The sequence below is a fragment of the Simochromis diagramma genome, unplaced genomic scaffold, assembly GCF_900408965.1.
Source record: "Simochromis diagramma unplaced genomic scaffold, fSimDia1.1 OVJJ01000802.1, whole genome shotgun sequence".
Lineage (NCBI taxonomy): Eukaryota > Metazoa > Chordata > Actinopteri > Cichliformes > Cichlidae > Simochromis > Simochromis diagramma.
The window spans coordinates 4,932,546-4,953,040 of NW_024387492.1; the positions used below are offsets into that span (position 1 = coordinate 4,932,546).

Sequence of the window (20,495 nt, forward strand, 5' to 3'; positions counted from 1 at the left end):
AGATGAGCACAGTAGGGGATCTCTCCAAAGAAATGGCTCGCCCATTGACAAAGTGCGTTTGATTCCAACCAGGCCTGTCGACTATGAGCCCCACCCGAAAGGTTACAATAAGGATGTAAATCTTTGATCTGGCTGACTCCAGTGTGTGGGTGCAGGGATGCGTTGGGGAGGGAATCAAAGATGAGTCAGCCACATGCTGTGCCAGCACACACAACGCTGCAATCACTCACGACTTTCACACCCTTTCATTTCTGGTGAGGCTCATGGATAAATTAATTGCATTAGATGAGCCATGGACCCAACATTTCGCTTCCTTTATTTTTCCGTTACCACTTTTGCTTTGAAGCGGATATCAGGGGAACGATGCCTATGGTACTGAGGTATTCAAAATGCAATTGGTGCAACTGGTAGGAAAGACAATTTGGAAAATGCAAGGGGTTAAAGCCATTAAACCAAAGTGGTCCGAGGGATTGATGGCCATATTGATGGACAGATTGAACACTAAAGTACATAAAGAGCTTTGGGAATGAGACTTAATAGGTGTCTATAGAAATTTGGGAGGAGTGTGGTGTCTATCAGCCAACAAATATGGCATCTCTAGCTTTGTTTTCATGCTTTAACTGCATGTTTGTGAGGAAGAAAAACTAAAATTGAAACCACTTGGGCTTAAGATGTTTGGTGGTAAAAATGACTTGAGGGTATTTTTCATGCAAGCAGCAGGACACTGGCTCTGGGAAAATGTCTGAGGGAGATGAATCAAAAAAATGGTTACCACATTCTGAGATGTGGTAACCATTTGAGACACTTTTTTGCCTTTTTAGCTTTTTAATTCATTAATAAATCATCCACTAGACTGTTTGATTACCTACTTAAAAGCCTTGACACTCGGATCAAAATAATTTGCTAATTCCTCACAGGAAACACTAACATTTATACCTGCAAATCTGATACAGTAATAATGCAAACTTTCACCAAACAATGTGAATAAAAAAGGTCTTCTCAGCCTCATTTCACATTCTTGTTGCTGGTCAAATTGTATCTAAGTGAAGTGAACTACATTAGGCCTGCGGTTGTAAATGTTAATAAGCAGTTAATAAATTGATTTTCTTTCTGACCTTTTCCATAAGCTAGCTGGACAAACAGTCGGTTGCAGTAGGCATCCTAATTAATTACAGCAAAAAAACAAAAAAAACAAAGGTTTTTTTCCACATCTTGGCAACTCCAACACTGATATTACAGCCCATCACAAATTAGAAAATGATACATTACGGCTTATTGTCATTTTATAGAAGGTAACATCTGAAAAAAGAGAATATCATAGCACACAAAAACATCAAATCCATAAGTGTTAATTATTCTAATAGCCTAAAATTGAAGCAGAAATAATGGATGAAGTGGATAATTGTGCTATTTTCGACACATTGCAGGCAAAGTTTTGCAGCCAGAGGGAAAACGTTACAGACAGCAGGACGTGGTTTCTACAATAAAGCCACACCTCTGCTCGCTCAATTATGAACTGGTTTAAAATGGCACTCCTGCATTTCTACAGCATCAGTGGGAATATAAAGCATTTTGCTGGGCTGGCAAAAATTGTGCCAGAGTGAAGAAAGGAAGTCGTAAAGATAAACTTAACTAAAAATCCATGGATAAAAAAGGAAAAGGAGACAAAAGGAGACAAAAGGAGACGCTGCAGCTTTGATTTAGGTCAGTTACAAGTGATTCCCTGAATAGTCAGCGGAGAGTTCAGGCAAGTTCCAATATATTGTTGAAAAATAATGTTATTAGCCATTTATATGTGCAAATTACTTGGAGTTTAGTCAGGATTTATTTGGGGTTGGATTCACGTAATGCTAATCTCTGAGTTTTGGGTTGTGTTCAAATTTCAGACCCAATTAAAGCTTTAATAGAGGGCAGGATGAAGGAGCGAGGGAAGGAGCAAAGAGGTATGAAGAGCAGGATGGAAGGGAGAAGTGTCTTTTGGGGCCCGGTTGTGCAGCTTCTTCAGACTCCTTCACCCACTCTATTAGTTCCCAGCCATCTTTCTCCATTTGGCCAAACATCAATTTCACTTCTTTTTTTAAAAAAAAAAAAAATCTTTTTTCTTTTCCTCTTGCCACTTCTTAAGCCTCTTTTCCCCTCTCAGATGTCTTTTTCTCTTTGTCATAGTTTTGTATTCTCTCAGACGCTCCATTCCACATACAACTCACATCCAATTCGATCAATTAAACAAAAAAAGAAAAAGAAAACTACAATTCCCTCACAAGTGGCTGAACAATCTCAATCAGTTCTTTGTTGACTGCACAAAATCCATTTTGGAACAAAGCTTCTCAATTTTCAGACTGTAAAGAAAATCCACTTGATCATCTGAAAGAACTGATTTGTGAAGAAAAGTCTTTCCGCAGCCTTTCAGCATCTGCAAATCCTTAATATGCATGTAACTCATGAAACTGGGTTAGTGAGGCTGGTACTGCACTCTAAGGTATGCAGCAGGGTTTTATAACAAATAGCCACAACAATAATGTTATTGCCAATACATAATCAAATCACCTAAATCAAATAGAAACACTATAATTACGTGACAACGTGCTGCGTTGATTCAGTAATTAGCAACTGCCTCTTACTCATCTCGCTAAAAAAAAAATGCAGAAAGGGTGTGCGGCTGTTGTGACAGTGTGATGTTGGGTTTGTTAACGCATTGTTAAATGAGGTCAAGATATATCATGATTTACATTTATATGTGTATGTGTATGCATCAGTTTTAAAGCTTTGCAGTACCTTTAAAAATATGCCACAATATGCAATAATACAGTGCATTACCGATATTAATAATGGCACTGCTAAGAAAGATGGTTTACTTTAGGTGCAGGGCTTATTTTTATTTCTTTTCCGAAAGGCCATTTATATTCGTAATAAAGGCCATTGCGTAATTCATGGAGTGCAATGAAGCTTCACATCTGATGGCAAAAATAATACTTTGCTCTTTCTGTTTATTGCAACTGAAACCAAAATGCGGTCCCATGGTGAGAGAGTAATATACTGTGGGAATTTCTGGAGAATTCCAAGCCTTTTTTTGTTTGTTGGTGTTTTCCAAAACTGCTTGATTTATAATGAAAATGTTTGTTGGAATTTCTTTCGCCTTCTCATGGTTAAACAAACAGCACACGCACACATGAAGGTGCCACAGCTGCGACTTAATTCTGGTCATGAGTGGATCGCTAAATAAATATGAGAGCACGCTGTGAGACAGAGTTTCAGCTAATTTAGCACCTGATAAACAGAGCTTGTGCTTTGCCTTCAGAAGGTTATTAAATGGTTTCAGATCCTCTGTACGGTATCAGCCTATTTGTTCTTTCTTTGTAGTCTCTGGGGGAGGGCACAAGGTGCATGTCTTAATGACAGGTTGGGCAAAACAGAATTCAAAGACTTTTACCAAAGGTTCACATTCAAATGCTAACAACATTAGACAACAGTCAGTAAAAAAAGACGGCTGTAGAGTCATGGTTGGAAACTTGAACCCATCTTGATGTGTTATGATGATGGTGGCAATGTCAGACAAATCTACAGACTGGTCTGTGAGCATCTGGCAACCCGAGCAGTTTTAAGTGGTTGCTGGGAAAAATGCAAAAAATGCAAAATCCTCAATCATAAAGGCTGACAGACCCGTGACAACCACCTGTCACTATGGAAAAACATATGTTCTCCAGCTGGTTAAGAAAAAAGCCTCCTTGCGTTCGCTTTGGTCACGAGGATATTGCTGTGATCATGTTTTTAATGGAAGTGGTGGACTTGTCGAGCATTGGTCAAGCAATAAAGTCGTTCTTCGTACAGCAAGTTCTGCTGTCTCTTTAAAAATGCAACACCAGAAATGTTGTCTTCAAGGTAAAAGTATCACCTTTTGTAAGAAGGAATCAGCACTAAATCATAACTTTGACTGAGAATGTAAACCCCGTCCATTTCAAGTTCATGTCGCACTTTATCAAGTTGTACTATCAATCAGCTAGTAATTAGCAAATATTTGCAGAAAAGCATGAAAATCAACAGACAACCTGCTAGCAACCAAAGCAGTCATGAGTGACAGCCAGCCCCATAGGAGCCACGGCTAATTAATCAGAAAGCACGTTTCCCTAGTAACCAATGGTTGTATCAAGTCCAATATGGCGGATAACCCGCGAGCAATGTCCACATGGTGTCACATAGGAAGGCGCAAACACTTTGTTGATGAATTTGTTGTCTTGGCTATTACATTTGTTTCGTAATTCTTGGTCATACCATGTCCTTCTTTTAGACCTTTAAAATAGATCAACTTTCTCTACATGTGCCATTCATTTTAATTTGAGATATTCATTCAAATCACGTTCCTGTCGACTTACCTGTGTGAAAAATGGCTCATAGATCTCCACACCCTTGTCTGAGCCTTGCGTCAGGACCTCTCTCCCACGATGCCAGCTGTAGCGGACAGGCGGGTTGGAGTTAGCCACACAGCGCAGGAATACAGTCCTCTCATAGTAGAACTGTTCCTTAGCTTCTCCTATACTCTGGTGCACTGTCACCACCGGGTCATCAAGGTCTGTGAAAGGATCCCACACACACACAGAGGAGGAAGGCATTAATAAACACTTTCCCATTTTTCACTAAACAACAAATCTATAGATCAATATGTTACCATATTTCCAAAAAATAAATAAATATAAATAAATAAATAAATATTATATATATACACAATAATGGATTGCATTTATATAGCGCTTTTCTAGACACTCAACACGCTTTACAATTCTACCATTCATTCACTCTCACATTCACACACTATATTTTCCAGGATGCTGTAGCAATAACAAATCTGTACCGTAACAGCAATCACAACTATAATCGCTCACAATACGCACTTCTTGATTGTGGTTAGAGGTCTGAGTGAAGGGGTCAGAATTCTCATTGCATTAGGGGGAGCCAGCAATCTGCATGGACTCGGGGGTCAACGTGAGAAAGGAGGTGAGAAGCCCACTACCTGAACTGTTTAAGTCAATAGGATGCCGCCCAAGGGCACATTGACTTCCCAGTCAAATCGAGCTGCTGAGTGCTCCAAGTCGCACTCCATTGTGAGCTTCAAAGACGAGAGAGGATGACAAATACTGTGCACAAAATGATGTTTGATGTCCATCACTTCAAAGAACACTGTTTGGCTGGCCTCTGATCTCATTCAGGCACTCTGTGATTTGACACATCTGTTACTCTACCCATTCCCTGACAGATCTGAAGGAAGTTTTACCCCAATACCAGACAGTTGGTTATTTGAAAAAGTGCCTGTCGTTGATTAAATGGATTCAAAGTTAATCATCTTACCCGGCTATCGCATTAAGCCTTGGCAAATGGTGTTCATCATAGCTGTGGTGTCTTTTAGCATGCTAATACTCGCCTTTTAGATTATGTCCATTTGCACGCTTAAAGAACGTGGGGAGCTAGCTGTTTCCCTTTCATCTCCATCCGAGATGCAATCAGTTTTTTCATGAGCAAAAAAAAAAAAAGAAAAGAAAAAAAATGAGGCAATTTAAGGAAAGGATGAGAGACACCCACGCAAGTTATTCTTCATCCTTAAAATTCTAACTGATAACGAGTGACCTATGAGGGGGGATATGATTGAGGGTGTTGATGGGGGAGTTAGTGTATCAGCCAATGTGCAACAAGGTGGATGACTGAGCTGGTGTTTTAACGTGTGAGCAAAAAAGCAAGCAAACTGCTCACGGTAAATACCCAAATATTTAATGATTATAAGCCTCTAGAGAAAAACTACACATGCTTTAGGTATCGTTAATGGATAAATTCATTCCTTTTAATTCTGCAGCTTTGGCCCACCCCTGGATTTGCAAAGGATCAGGTCCTAATCAAAGGGCTGTGGGCCACAGCATCCCTCCTGGACACACCAACCAGAGAATGCTGATTCCTCGGTTTCATTAAAGACATGTTCTGCCCTACAGCCCCTTAATCAAAATCTAGCAGCGGTCAATACTTCATCCAGGATCCATTACAGTGTCTCAGGTAAGAGCAATTACCTTTGGAGGGGTGGGGAGGAAAAAAAAAAGCAGGAGAGGGGGGTGATAACGCTCTAGAGAAGACAGAGCAATTGCAGGGCCATTTTAGAGGAGCAGATTGCTCTAAGTAAATACACTGATTCATTATAGAGAGGAGAAGAAGAGTATGAATCCTACATCTTATCTCTGACTCTACCCAGCGTCTGCCTCATCCGTTTCCTGCTACAAACAGTCAGTTTACCAACTGCGGCAGGAATGGAGTGATTCATTGACAGCCCTATCTACCTTGGGATACATGTGTCATTGAACATTGGACCTGATAGGAGGATGCCTTTTTTTTTTTTTACTTGGTGACAACGAAAGTGCCTGTATATGTGTATATTAGGTAAGGAGCAGTTTGAGCTATAAATAGGGCTGAAATGATATGCAGAGAAGGAGTGGATGCTAGGAGCGCAAAGAGATAAATATGGAAATATGGAAATGCACGCAGTGGATTAAAATTTGATGAATTTCAAACAAAATTCCACCTCCACCATCATTTTTTTTCTCCCCCCGTAAGGATTGTGCATGTGTGTGTGTGTGTGTGCATGTCACTCTTGTGCAATTAGCTTCTGAAGTCACGCTTGACTGATTGTGAAGCTTAAATCCCAGAGCCCACAGGAAAACTGCGGTGTACAAGCAGTCTGCGCCAGAGTTGTTAGGGTTTGTAATTGCAGGTTTATGGGTTCACAGGCCGGTAAATCTGCCCATGTACAGCTAAACGCTCTAGCGCACTAACCGTAGCATCACTCCCGCTCACCTCTATCAGCCATGACAAGTCTCCAAACTCTGGGTTTCTCTGTAATGGGAGGCGGGGGAGGCAGCATGATGCACAAAAGTGCAAACGTTAGATGCAATGTGCATGCGAGGCAGTGGAAGTCTCACAAGACGAGCATAAAAGGGCTACAACGCTCGGTTCATCTTTTTTTTTTTTTAATCTTCTACACTGAAAAAAAACCTCAAATAAAACCCGACATGATGATGATATTCCCATTTGACTAGCAGAAATCAGATTTGTACTTTACAGGCCTACCAAAACATTTGTTGGACAAATAGGCACAAGTGAGTGGTTTGGATAAAAGAGAAATTGAAGACTAAAGAAGGCACTTCATTATCACATCAAACCATGGCTGCTTCCCTTTCATGTCCCCTCCCACGTCTCCCCCCCCCACCTACCCACCGCCAAAAAAAGGCAGACACCTACATGAAAACACACGTATTGCCCCACTCCACCTACACCAACATGCCACACACAGACGCACACTTTTTCAGTGCTGTCTCCTGGGTGCTAATCTAACGTGGGTTTGTCTATTTCTTCTTGGCTTTGATGTCTTTCACCCTCTCCACCTGACTTGCCAAAGTCACCTGAGAAGAGAGAGCCTATCAGGCTTCCGGGCTGTCAGCCATGAGCAACAGAGGGTGGCGATTAATTTCACCTAATCACTGTCCCAGCATGATTACCAGCGGGAGCTGCTGACCTGAATGACATTTGTGAAATGTCTTTCATGAGTGAAAACAGCTCTCTTATGTCACTGACAAGCTCTTTGCTTTTATTTTGTGCCAAGGGACCGTGAGCAAGTGCAAGAGATATAGGATTAATGGACTGTTCTAAGGAGGACTGTTTCCGGGTCTGAATTAATGGCAATCCCCCTTTTTTTAAAAACTAATTTGGACAAGTAATGCTAAAAAAATCCCCCAGAAACAAAACAATCTAAAACAAAAGAAAAAACAATAAAGTTATCCTGACATTTATCTAAGTCATAAACTTGGTCTTTAGACAGTAAGAGTGGTTGCTGAGAATGAGTCTGCCACCTGATTTAATGTCCATCAAGTATTCATGTCTTTGTTCATGTGCATAGCAAGAATTTTTAATACCCGTGAGGGCCCTTTTTTCCCTTAATGCTTTAGATTAATAACAATAAACTGAAACTATGGGCACGGAGGACTCTACATGAAATTTCTGTAATATTCTCAGGCTAATGTGTTACGCTTGGGATAAATATAGCGCACAAAGATCTAAAATTGTTGACAATATGCACTGTTATGTGTAAACACACATCAAATAAGTGAGCCCAAATACACCATGATATAGATGGTTTGTAATTACTGTTTGCTGAATGATGCACTTTATTGCATTTCATTTATGTGGGTCACAAGGTTAATAACCCACTTTAGTGATATATAACATTCATCTCATGCAGAAGCCTCTGATGGAATATGTGAATCCAGCATGTAATTTATTGTCAGAACATTTCCTTTCCCTCCATCTCTCAAACCCTCGGCAATAGTGACCTCTATCTCATGGCTACACTCCACAATAACTACCTCCTGCTAACTGTATCTATTTGGTGTCATCTGTTGCTTCACACTAAAGCGTGATTGTCGAGGCGGATGGATGAGTTTGGCGGGAGGCTGAGGGCATGATGCATCTATTTCTGCAATAAGTCCACTCTGACGACGGCGCCTGTGTAGCAGAGATATCTCAGTAAACTGAATATCATTCTCTGAGACATGAGATATGAGCGTGAGCAGTTTCATGTGCTGCTCTGCTCTCAGTGCTGTCGGGGGGGATGAAAGGAGGGAGAGGAGAGAATCCACTGAGAAACTCGTTCAGACGCGACGGTGTGGCATAGACATTTCTGTGCCGAGAAACAAAGAAACAGTGAGTGGACACACTGCAAAATGAGAGTCAGTCAGAAGCGTAATACCCACATGGCTAGATTTCCAGTGATGTTAAATATCTAAAGACTGTTGTGACAGTTTATGGCTTGTTATATGTATACTTTACTAGCTGCAGTGCACAGTGATAAGATGAGGCTGCGTAGGTTCCTTTTTTATTTGGCTAAACATGAGGGTGGAGTGATGTCTGCTTGGCCAATGTTCCCTCAACATATTCAGCAGACCATTGTGCAAGTTGCATTTAAAGAGGGCAGAGGTATTTCTGGTTCCAGTTTATTCAATTTCTTTTTTTCATATGGCAGATATAATTTGTACTTTCTCAGTTCTGCAGCAATATGCATTCAATGACCGTCCTTGAGCCCACATAATGATTTCCACCACAGAATGTGCTGGTTATTCATCTTTTAAAGAAGGTCTCTCCGAGGGCAGGTCACGGTCATTCAGTACTGGTTGTTGGCCTTGCTTGTTGTGTACAAAGACATCTCATCATATTATGTACTGTAGATTATGAAATCCATAAATGCATTAGAAGCAGAGTTAAACTTTCTGGCACAACTTTACCTACTTTTCAGGTAGGTAAAGAAAATAAAATCATAACGAGTTAAAGCTCCTGCAACACTTGTAGCAAACAGAACAACTTTACCGACTGACTGATGGGTTTTGGCTTCATCATTTGCCCAAATAGTTATTCTGAACTAGTTGCCCACACAGTTTTTCTCAAACAGGTGAACCGCTACCATATTTCTTTCATAAGTCTTTCTGACTTGCTGTGAATTGTCTATTGTGTCTTTGTAGAAATGAATCTACATCAGATCTGTAAAACTGCTGCTGACAGCTAAATTCCTGCTAATAGCCAAACTTTAGCCCTGTGAATGTGTTGTTAAAACTCACACTTATTACACACAATAGTGGCAAAGATGTAATATTATTTCAACTTGTAAAGCTGTAGAGCAAACTAAAAGAGGTAAAAGTAAATATATACATTAAAGATTTACTATTTTGGTGAGTTCTTTGTGGGGGGATTTTTATCAACTAATGCAAACTTTGCCTTTTGCGCTCTCTGCGATAAACCAGTGATTCTCCTAAAATGTTTGGGAAAAAACGATGCTCTGACTCTGTCCGTTGTGCAGAAAAACGATAGGATAATCTACAAAATACTTTATCTCATTAAGGCATGAAGGCTTCCTCCTGTTTAGCTTGAGATTTGTTTGGGCAGCATAAAATTGTTGTCATCGACTGTGTTATAGAAATAGACTCGCTTTTTCCTGTTTTTAGTCTTACTGATAAACAGGCTGTAACATTAACTTCATGTTCACTTTATAGAGCAAGAACAATAACAATCTTATCACTGAGTATCTTCAGCATGAAAGCATGCAGGTGCATTTGCATTGATGCAGAGGATTAATAACAGTGCAAATATGTCACACACAACTATGGGTACTAATTTAAATTTCAGGATTTTTTTCATTTAAAAAGCATTGACACAGTCAAACCTTTGACTACTATTGTGACATCCATTTAAAGAACTTTTAATAAATTTATTAAAAATCAAGTGTTTAAAGTCAAAGTCGGTAAAGCCAGATAATTTAAAAACACACTTTTGAAAACACATCTAATAAGCCATTTCTGAAATGAATGTCAGTGACATTTACCATTTTGATTTATATTTAAAAAAAAAAAAAAACTTTCAGCTTAAATAAAATTTAAAAATGAGACCATTCTTGTTTGCTAATGACGTACATAAGGTCATGTGTTCTTTTATTTCTTTTTCTGCCTTGACAGCATCAGTCACAACTCACTTAATTGACGTCAGTTCATTTAAAACATTTTTGCCTGGATTTTAACTGGCACCTAGAAATATGAGAATAATAATAATAATGACTTTTAAAGAATTAAATAGGCAAAATAGGCTTGCTGCCAATTATATGAAGAACTTGTTAGTCTCCCATGTGTCTGGCACTTACTTACATCTGGGCTGCTGGTTATTCTAAAGTTTCAGCAAGTAAACAAAGATCAGCAGGCCTTTATCATTAGAGCTCTCAAACTGTGAACAGTCTGGCCAGTCAAGTCACAATGTCGACTTCTTTATTGTCTTTTTAGTTTCTTTTAAAAACGTTTTTATAGCTTTCACAACCGTCTGATAGATGGCAATGTTGGTTTTAATTTTCTTGTACATTCTTACTATTTATCTTATTTTCTTTTATCCATGTCTCAGACTTTTTAAAACATTTTTTTTCTGCGAACCTCTTTGTAACTTTAAGAAAAGTGCTTTATAAAAAATAATAATTATCAATACTTACAAATAAATAGCAGGTTTTGTTGTGATTCCATCTGAAGAACAGTAATAAATATCTAAAACTCATTTGTAATAAAAACACTTCATTAGGTTCATTAGGTCAGATAGCTTTATGTGTGCTATTTTACGGCACTATGGGACTATAGGAATATTTGAAATGAAATATAATCAGTAGGTCAGTTATTGGCGGTCACAACAGCTGTTTTATTAAACTGTGAAGGGGCACATCTTTGACATTGGGGGGGTTTATAGCTGCTTCACTGCTGTCTCTGCCAGGAACATTAACCCAGCTAGACATGCAGGGTTAAGGCTTATAAAGGGCAACACACCACCCTTGCCATGGCACTTCTTTGGCATGCCTCTGTGGCACTGACTAACAAGCATTGAATTATTCATTAAGTATTTCAACATCTCTGCGTTTATTTGAAATTAAATTTGTACTAGGGGACGGGGAGGAAGTGGCTTTCCTCTCACTTTCTCTATGAAATGTCCCTTACTGGCTACCATTCTGCCTTAGGCTACATATGCGCTCAGTCTTTTTCTCTCTATCTTGAGTCATCATAGGATATACATTAGGTATCAAAGTAATGGTCTTTCAGGCCACAGTCATCGGGTCTGGTTAAGTATAATTACTGCCAGTTGAAGTAGCAGTGCAGCCTAAGTGAATATAGATATATAGATTTTGATAATGTAGCATGATGGTGAAAAAAAATCTATTTTTATTTTCTATAAGAGCTTATTTATAAACGCTGCATAGCTTGAAGTCAAAGCTCTGAAAACAGATTATGGTTAAGTTTACAGAGAAGATGCAGTTTTCCTCCAGCAAGAAAAAAGAAATGGTTCATTTTAACTGTGCTATTTAAACTGTTGCTTGAAGAGAGAATCTAAAGAACGCTACAACTCGATGTCCCTTAGAGACAATGCTTTTCCAATTATGCTGTGCTGCGCTGTCATGTCTGTAGGTGTAAGACCAGCGCCTGTTTGTTCTATGTACTCGTGGACATTGCGTGTGATAAATGGAGGGGCATACGTCAGCAGCCTGACTGAAAGGGCTGCAACCCCTCACTTCCTCCCGGTGATGGAAATGGGGAAATAATGAGGCCTATTTCTGCTCTGTGTGAGCAGTGTTTGTGTTTGTATGTGTGTTGGGGGGGTAAGGAGTAATGAATCTCCTCTTCATCCTCTCCCTTAGACACTGGCATCTGCCTCAGCCCATCTCCTCTCTAATTCATCTCCCAAGGAAAACAAGCAGGCCACAGACCACTGATCTAAACAACAACACCTAGAAAGCCACCATTAGAGTTGGAGGCAAAGCATCAGTGACATGATGGAGTTCTTTTCTGGTTTGAGCCTAATGACCTTCTCCTGTGTTCGGTTTGGACACCCAAGGAAGGTACATCTTTTGTGAACGATGATTTGAAAGCATGTTCTCTAAATAAAATAAAAAAAGTAGAGCATGGTAGCAGTAGTTGGACAGCAACAAAGAAGTTGAAAAAATAAAAAGCTTATTCAAGTAAAGCAGTAAATGCCGCTTTTAAGACATGTTGTAGGCGACATGTGTGTATTTGTTGGGGAAGACATGACATGACCATTTCAGACAAATGAAAGAGCACTGAATAAAGCAAAATAAATCAATGTGACCTCTATTTGCGAGCCCAAGCAGAACATTATTACTATTAGGATTTGTTGTATATTGGATATATATTGATCCAACACTAGGGAAACATGATATTCCAGCTAAAAAACAGAGATATTCCTATTTATGTATTTCATTTTGGATTTTTACATCAAATATCATGATACATGGATATATCTGAATAGGTATTATTCTTAGAAACTATTGGTTGGGCTAACTGAGGAGATATGGATTTCAACTGACCTTTAGTTTGTTTGTTGGAAAAAAATTACTCTGTTATTAACTATCTAAGCCACAGCACTTAATCACACGCATACTTGTGCTAAAGTATCACGCCATGAAGTTTCATGTTTTTATTAGAAAAAAAAACACTGAATCTCCGATAATGACCACTAGGGATGGGTATTGATAAGATTTTCACGATTCCGATTCCATTTTCGATTCTGTTTAACGATTCGATCCTTTATCGATTCTTTTTAAAAAAGGAGAACACTAAGGTCGATTAGCTTAGAACTTTGTTTTTTATCTTCTCTTTGAACAAGATAGAAATTTAGGAGTAACGTGACCTTACAAACCCAACAGTGAGATCTTAAGAGATCCACAGCCTACGGCTCTTCAATGGGGTGTCACAGGGTCCCCGGGAAAAAAAATTGTAAATGTAAAATAATAAAATAAATATTCTTCTGTAGCAATAACAAAGTATAACATAAATTATTCAGTAGCAATTACACAAGAATATCCAGTAATGTCTCTGCCTACAATTAAACACATTCACTTACTGAAAATCGGGAGCATCTGCTGCGGCAGCCTTTTACCACAAACTTAGTCACTGCTCGGTGACATTCGTCTATCCTGGCCTGAAAGGAGACGCTACCGGTAAGACTGCAGCGAGAACTGCCAGCATCTGAGCCAGACTCTGTCTGTCTCTCTCATCATGGTCACCTAAATGCACAGTAATGGCAGGTTTTGTAATAAGGCAGATCGCGCTAACATAATATGCACTGTTAGTTGATTATTTACCTGCCGCATTAACGGGAGAGGACGTGCAAACGCTACCGCTGCTGCTGGTTGAGATTCACGAGTCCGGAGCGGAATTAAAAACACGACATTCATTTAAGGTCATCGCGTGTTTTGTGAGCAAATGCTTTTGCATATTCGTAGTGTTTCCTCCCTTAAATGAAATATCTACTTTACAAGTATTGCAAGTTGCCCTGTTGTCATCCGTTCTCATAAGGTATAACCAAACTTTTGAGCGTTTGAGCCGCTTACGCGCCATGTTTCCTGCCAGGTAAATGACGCAACGTGGTGACGTCATTCGGGGCGACTGGAATCGATAAGGGAATCGTTTGCAAAAATGGCAAACAATTCCAGGGAATTGAAACAGTGGGAACCAGTTCTCAACAAGAACTGGTTTTCGATACCCATCCCTAATGACCACTTACCAGATGGTAGGAGTATCAAATCCAAAAGCATTCAGAAATGAACATCTTGTGAAGTCAAATCCTTTCGGAAGCACATAGTCGTTTTTTTTTGTTGTTTTTTTTACATTTCAGATTGATCTTTTACTGCCTTAATGACAAATAACAATGTCCGTCCCTGCAGACAACATTACGTTATTCACGGGATGAATAAAAAAAGAGTACTATTGACTCAAAAAAACGAATCCAAGGTAACATAATTATCATGTTGATTTTTTAACTTTATATTTAGGTCTTTTAACTGTTTTGTTTTTTAATGTTTCCATAAACGATGGCTGTAAGATAAACAGCTAGCTGTCATCTGTTGCCTTCTCCTCACCCAGAGAGATGTTAAAAAACAAAAAGCAGATCAGAATGAAATTCTACAAGGGATAATCACATTAGCATACACAACACAAACACACTGCAGTATGTTTTAAGCTCCTGATGGCGAGAAAAACAAAGCCAAGAGATGAGGTTGACTTCACTACTCTGATTAAGGGCCCCTCCCTAGAGCGAGTCCTTGAAAGAGTAATGGGCAGTCATGAACTGGCTTTACCTCCATTAACCAAACCAGCAAACATTTACATAATGTACACATAATGTGTTGATTCATTCTGTCCTGATTCAAACAAGGCTCAGATAACTCACTGCGGCTGTATCGTGCTATTCATCACACCAGGTCATTTACATCCAGAAGCACTTTAAAGGCACTGCACATATATCTTGATGTACATACATTATGGGATCTTTTCAGAAAACGATACAGGTACATATGTATCCACATCACCTCATATCATAGGCTCATAGATCATGTCACATAGAAGGACTAAGATGGAGCTCATCAGCCATTTCTCGTACATAACTTTGCTTTTAGTTTCAAAGGGATGATGGAAATTCAATTTAGGGGTTTATTACCACTGTCATGTCAGACACTGGCCATGGACTCAGTATGTTCAAAATTGAATATAACTGACTATATTTTGTGTATAGTTTGTATAATTTGTGTATTGTGTCTGTTTTGTGTATGTCTGTATCTCCAAGAACAAAAAAAAAAAAAATTTCAGGGTCATGTCATATAATAAGCACAATCCACAGAGAGGGTGATGCCATAGACTTTTTCTATGGATTAATGAATAATATTGAAGCTGGCTCCTGTAAATCTGCACCGTGAAGTAAGTACTGATTTTAGATGATGTGCCTCTACTAATTAGTATTCATCACCACAAATATGCTGATTGTTTTTAACTGACTGTATCTTTTCTTATAAATTTTTATTTTGGAAACAATAAAAATAGTCACTATCTAATGATGACTTAACTACAATATCCTAAATTCCTACTGCATTTTCCCATGTTTCCATATATTTTAAACATTACAGCGTCTGCGTACTGTTTAGCAACATATCCAATAACGACAGCTTACATGGAAGCAGGAACAGGTACTATGTAAACCACATGTAAAAGGTACATATGGTATACAAAGGATATGCTATAGGTTCTATGACTCTATGACTATCTGTGTGACAGATGAGCTATCCATAATAGCCATTTGCTATCCTTTACTCATCCTGTCTCAATAATGGAGACAATTAATAATCATGAACAACCACAAAACTTATTGGTGCCATGTGTGTCAAGCAACCCTCCCACTTTTGGCTGATATTGATATTAATTAATACAACAACAACAAAAACAACAAAACTCGGAGGAAAGATACATGCAAATGGCTGTAAGCGACCACGCAACCACTGCTCTGTGTTTTAGCACTTGGATTACTATCAGAGGCAGGAAAAGCTTCATTAATCTAACCAGTTATATACTTAATTGCATTTTATGCTGTTTTTATGGACACTTTGTTTTTTAATAGATTTGGAACTTGGGGAATGAAGCTGTTTTAGGACATCCTGAAAAGCTATTTGCCCCTTACATCTATCTATCTATCTATCTATCTATCTATCTATCTATCTATCTATCTGCACATTGGTTAAACACTGCAATATGAGGACAGTGTTTCATTCCCATGTCTTTATAGATCATTTTCTTTCTGTTTGATACTTGCACGCAAGGTTAGAAACATTCAAAAGTCAGCCAGAGATGCTTTCACCCATTTCCTGGATGTTCTCCAGAGATGATAAAAAGGATATGTAGATCATTTGTTTTTATCAGTAAACAGTCAATGTAATGTTTTAATGTAATGAGAAGAGGGTCCAACACTTAACAATTGTCAGTTCTTTCAATCTGGGTTATAACTCAACCTATTGAACCTGCCTCCAGCACCTACTGCATCCAGCTGAACCCATTAATCCATAGGCTCCCCTGAGATCACCATCCCACACACTTCCCTCTGCCCATACCCAAATAAATTACCTAGTCACTTTAGAGGAGCCTCTCCTGAGTATATAAATGCAAGCAGAGAGGGCAAACATGGGTAATGAAAGGATATAGGAGTTAATAGGAAGTGCATAAGCATCACTCAAAACTCAGGTTTTATCACCATAGTCTGTTTTTCTGAGTTAACTTTTTCTCCAGAATGCCTTTTCATGCTCTTGCTCTACATACACATTTACTGTACACCTTTCAGCAAGGCAGCCTGAATAAGACACCCAATGAAATAGCACATGCCAGTTTTACTGACCAAACTGGATAAAGAAAAGCCAGCACGTCCACAAAACAAACACTATCAGCTGCTGTTTGGTCTCTGAGCTCCTTCATGAACTCCATCGAGGAAAAGCAAACATCAAGCAGACACATTTCACCAAGTGAGCCCACCCTGCATGCTGCTGCAAAGTGTTGCACAGCTGAGGAGGCCTATGCCAAGACAAGTTAAGCCTTTGACATGTTTGTGAGTCAGGACCTCACTGGTGAAGAGTGTGTTCATGCATAAGTGTGTGCTTGAACCCAATAGGAAGCATCAATTTTTGTTTCCTCTCACACATGAGACCATGTCACACAAAGACATGGGTGCATACATTAGCGCTTCTCACATGTCGAAAATTATTCAAGCTCAGTATTAACTCCAAGTCCATGGCGACAAACACACACACACACACACACACACACACACACACACACACACACAAACACACAGTGTCCTTATTAAAATTCGTTGGCTTCTGCATCAGTGCTGTGGAGTGAGGGCTGCATAAGTCCTTCCAAAGATAACACAAAGAAAGCAGGCTATTGTCTCTTTCTAATCCTTTTGAATGAATACCGGGAAAAGTGAAGCTGCAAGTGGACTTTTCAGTGCAATGACATCTACAGCCCAGTGTTTGCACAGAAAACAGGTGTTGTCTGACAACATCAAAATCATTTGCACAACATACTTAGGCAGTGCAAAATACTTCTTTCTTGTAAACTCTGGAATTCTTTTCCTTCTCTGTATTGCATTTTTATATGCTCAATTTATTCAACGCTTGTTTAAAATTGTTTAGAGCAATACATTTTGCCAGGGCAAGCAAGGCTAGCAGTGCTTGCTCAGGGAAATTTAAAAACATGCGTTAATTAAAACATAAACCTTTTAGCAATCTCTCTCCGTAAAGCTCTCCGTGCATTTTGTTGCATGTTTGCATCCTTTCTGTAAATTACTGCTATCTCGTGGCCACATTTGGCTATTGTCTCTAGAAGCTGCCTTGGCCAAATTTAGCATGTTAGTAACAGAAACAGAGTGCAGCAAGACATAGAAGGCTGTCAGTTTATATAAAAGAATAAAAGACCAACAACACAAAATCAGGAAATGGCATATTTCAGGAAAAGCTGACCTAGATGGAGGAGATCTAAAGACTAGTCATTTGTTTTACATTTGATCATTTGTTGGATTCATTTTAAATGACTGTGAGGTAAATCTGACAATGACTGTTTTCTGATTTGCATATTAATAATTTTTAGAATTATATTACTTTTTATTCCAGATATAACCAATGTATCAACTGCTCCACAGTGATCAAAGTGAGACCAAAGTGATGCCTTCGGATAACCTGATTTAGCCAAGACTAGACTTAAATTATGTAAAAGGCACAAGCAAGCTGCAAATCTTCACATTGGAAGACATAGTATCTAGGCAAGGGAAAATATATTTTGTATTGTAAGCTTTCTGGCTTCTGTGCCCTGATTTCTATTGACCAATCACATTTGAATAGACTTTGGTAGCATGTAAATAAACACTGCAAAAGGATTGCAATTGTCTAAACCATACTGTCTGATGCTGAGATACATTTTTCTTTTCTTTTTGTAATACACATTTGTAAACAATAATTGCTGGGAAAACACTGAAATTTTGGCCTTGATATCGGTTATTAAACCAGAAAACCTAAACAAATGGGTCTCTAAAGACTTTTAGATTTCCCATTGGCACTTTGGAAAAAGGAGCATACATTTATTGACCAACTACCATGAAAAGGAATAGACCAGACTCCAAAACTTCTTTCTCACAGTTTGTTTTTTGAGCAGCCTCTTCAATGTACATTTTTCCTCAGCTCGCCTTCTGGCCAAATCTCGTTTAGATATATTGTGCTGGTGATGGTCAATGAACTCCCTGAGCCTGCAATAAGCTGCCCCTGAAGAACTCTTAAGCTCTCCTCGATCAGTCACTCAATGAAACATTAGATGCTGCAGCAAAATTAATGCAGCTGAAATTAAATGAGAACACTGAAAAGACTCCCCTTCAGGAAAAAGAAGTGAGCATCTTAAGCTTAAAATCGATCAGTGCAGGAGTTGGGCAAGGTTCTTTATTAACTTTGCAGAGGACCTTCCCCATAGACCCAACTGTGGACAAACACAACTGAGGTGTCAGCAGGTATAAAATGTGCTTAGATGGACTTCTGAGCCTTGTAAATACATTAGCTTTGAGCTGGGTATATAGCTAATATCAGCTCCTCCCAGCTGGAGAGGGCAGTTATTACCATTAATTATCCCTTCCTCATATTGTCCGCTGTTCACAGAAAACTCTAAAGAGAACTTTTGCGCTTCTCTGTCATTTTATTTTCATGTACCTGTTTCATGAATCTACATTTAATGTTTTTGTTTAAATCGAAATTTATTGAAAGAAAGCACAACAGGGTGAGGCTGTGTGTACAGAGGAGGGAAGCATGCTCACTGATCTAATAAAGATACACATATAATATAAGATTTCGAGTGCTTCTTTTGAAAATTGAAAACAGGACCCTTGATTCCAACCAGCAGAAGCTAAATAAATAGACTCAGAAGAAAAGAGTAAAAAGGAATCAGCTGCAGAAAGATCATTCAGGTTTTAAGCCTCTCATTGTAAACCATGCTGGGCCCCGTGTCTCGTCATGAATACTATCTTTCCTTTACAACAGAAGCAATATAGTCCATTATTGCTGGAGTTATTTGTCAGATGTAAACAAACGAGTATGAAGACAGACATGTAAGATGCAGCTGAAACAGAAAGCAAATATAATTCATGGCTTTATTGTTGTGAGGTCCGGAGCCACAATATCTATTTTAATACTAATCAGAAATTGTAGCTGCAAACCACTAAAAGCAGCGTGTACTGCAGAGGGCAACAAATTAAATTCACCCCCAGGGGACAGCTATAACGTGGCTCTGTAGAAATGATGTGCTTTTACTGGATGCGCAACATAACACATTTCTTGTGAAATACAAACATGCTGTGTTACAAGGCCAGATGCAAGGAGATTACAAGGACAGCAAACAAATGCCATGATCTAAAATATGCATGGAATATTCCGTGTGAGTGTGTGTGTTGTATAAATTACCAAATTACTGTAACCAATGGACGTTGTCTATATATTAAACTATGCATACTTATTCACAGTAGCCAGCTTATTTCATTTACATTGCTATCATTCACCAATGACAATCATCAGTTTGCTTTCAACAGCAAGAGAACTAAGGCTTCAAAATACCGTATGATGAAGCTGGATGAGAAGCCATGCCTTTCTATTATGCTAAGGTTGTGTCTCCAGTCTGTCTCGGGCTTCATTTCCACGTCTTATCCTGCACCTCTTTAGTGCAGCCAAGGTGAAATAGTGCACAGAAGGAACACGGTTCTAACTGTCAGCAGCTGAGATGCATTCAGCCCCATCCTCCTGCACCACTAAGCCCTTCCACAAGCTTTCTAAACAAGTTTCAATTCCACAACTTTTGCCAGTGTCAGTCCAAATAAACAAGTACAAGAATGTAGCCCACATGCTGAAAGGGAATAAGACAGAGACATGAAAGAAGAGTGAAAAGGAGAGCAAGTTAACAATGTACTCTGTATTTATGTGGGGGACATGAGAAGAAAGCACAGAGAGGGAGAGAGAAAGAGAGGGTATATAAAGGGGAACTGGATCACAAGATGGCGCCTCATTTATTCATTGTTCAGTCATGCATACTTCG

At 39.0% G+C, this 20,495-nt stretch overlaps 1 protein-coding gene across 7 annotated transcripts in view; it reads right to left on the minus strand.

Annotated features, from left to right (window-relative positions):
* LOC120725428 (MAM domain-containing glycosylphosphatidylinositol anchor protein 2-like) overlaps positions 1-20,495 on the minus strand; it is a 194,068-nt gene that overhangs the window by 86,989 nt on the left and 86,584 nt on the right. For all 7 annotated transcript variants that reach the window (XM_040018326.1, XM_040018324.1, XM_040018329.1 and 4 more), the window contains one exon: positions 4,371-4,567. In XM_040018326.1, coding sequence (XP_039874260.1) covers positions 4,371-4,567 — 197 coding nt within the window. The remainder of the gene's footprint in view (positions 1-4,370; positions 4,568-20,495) is intronic.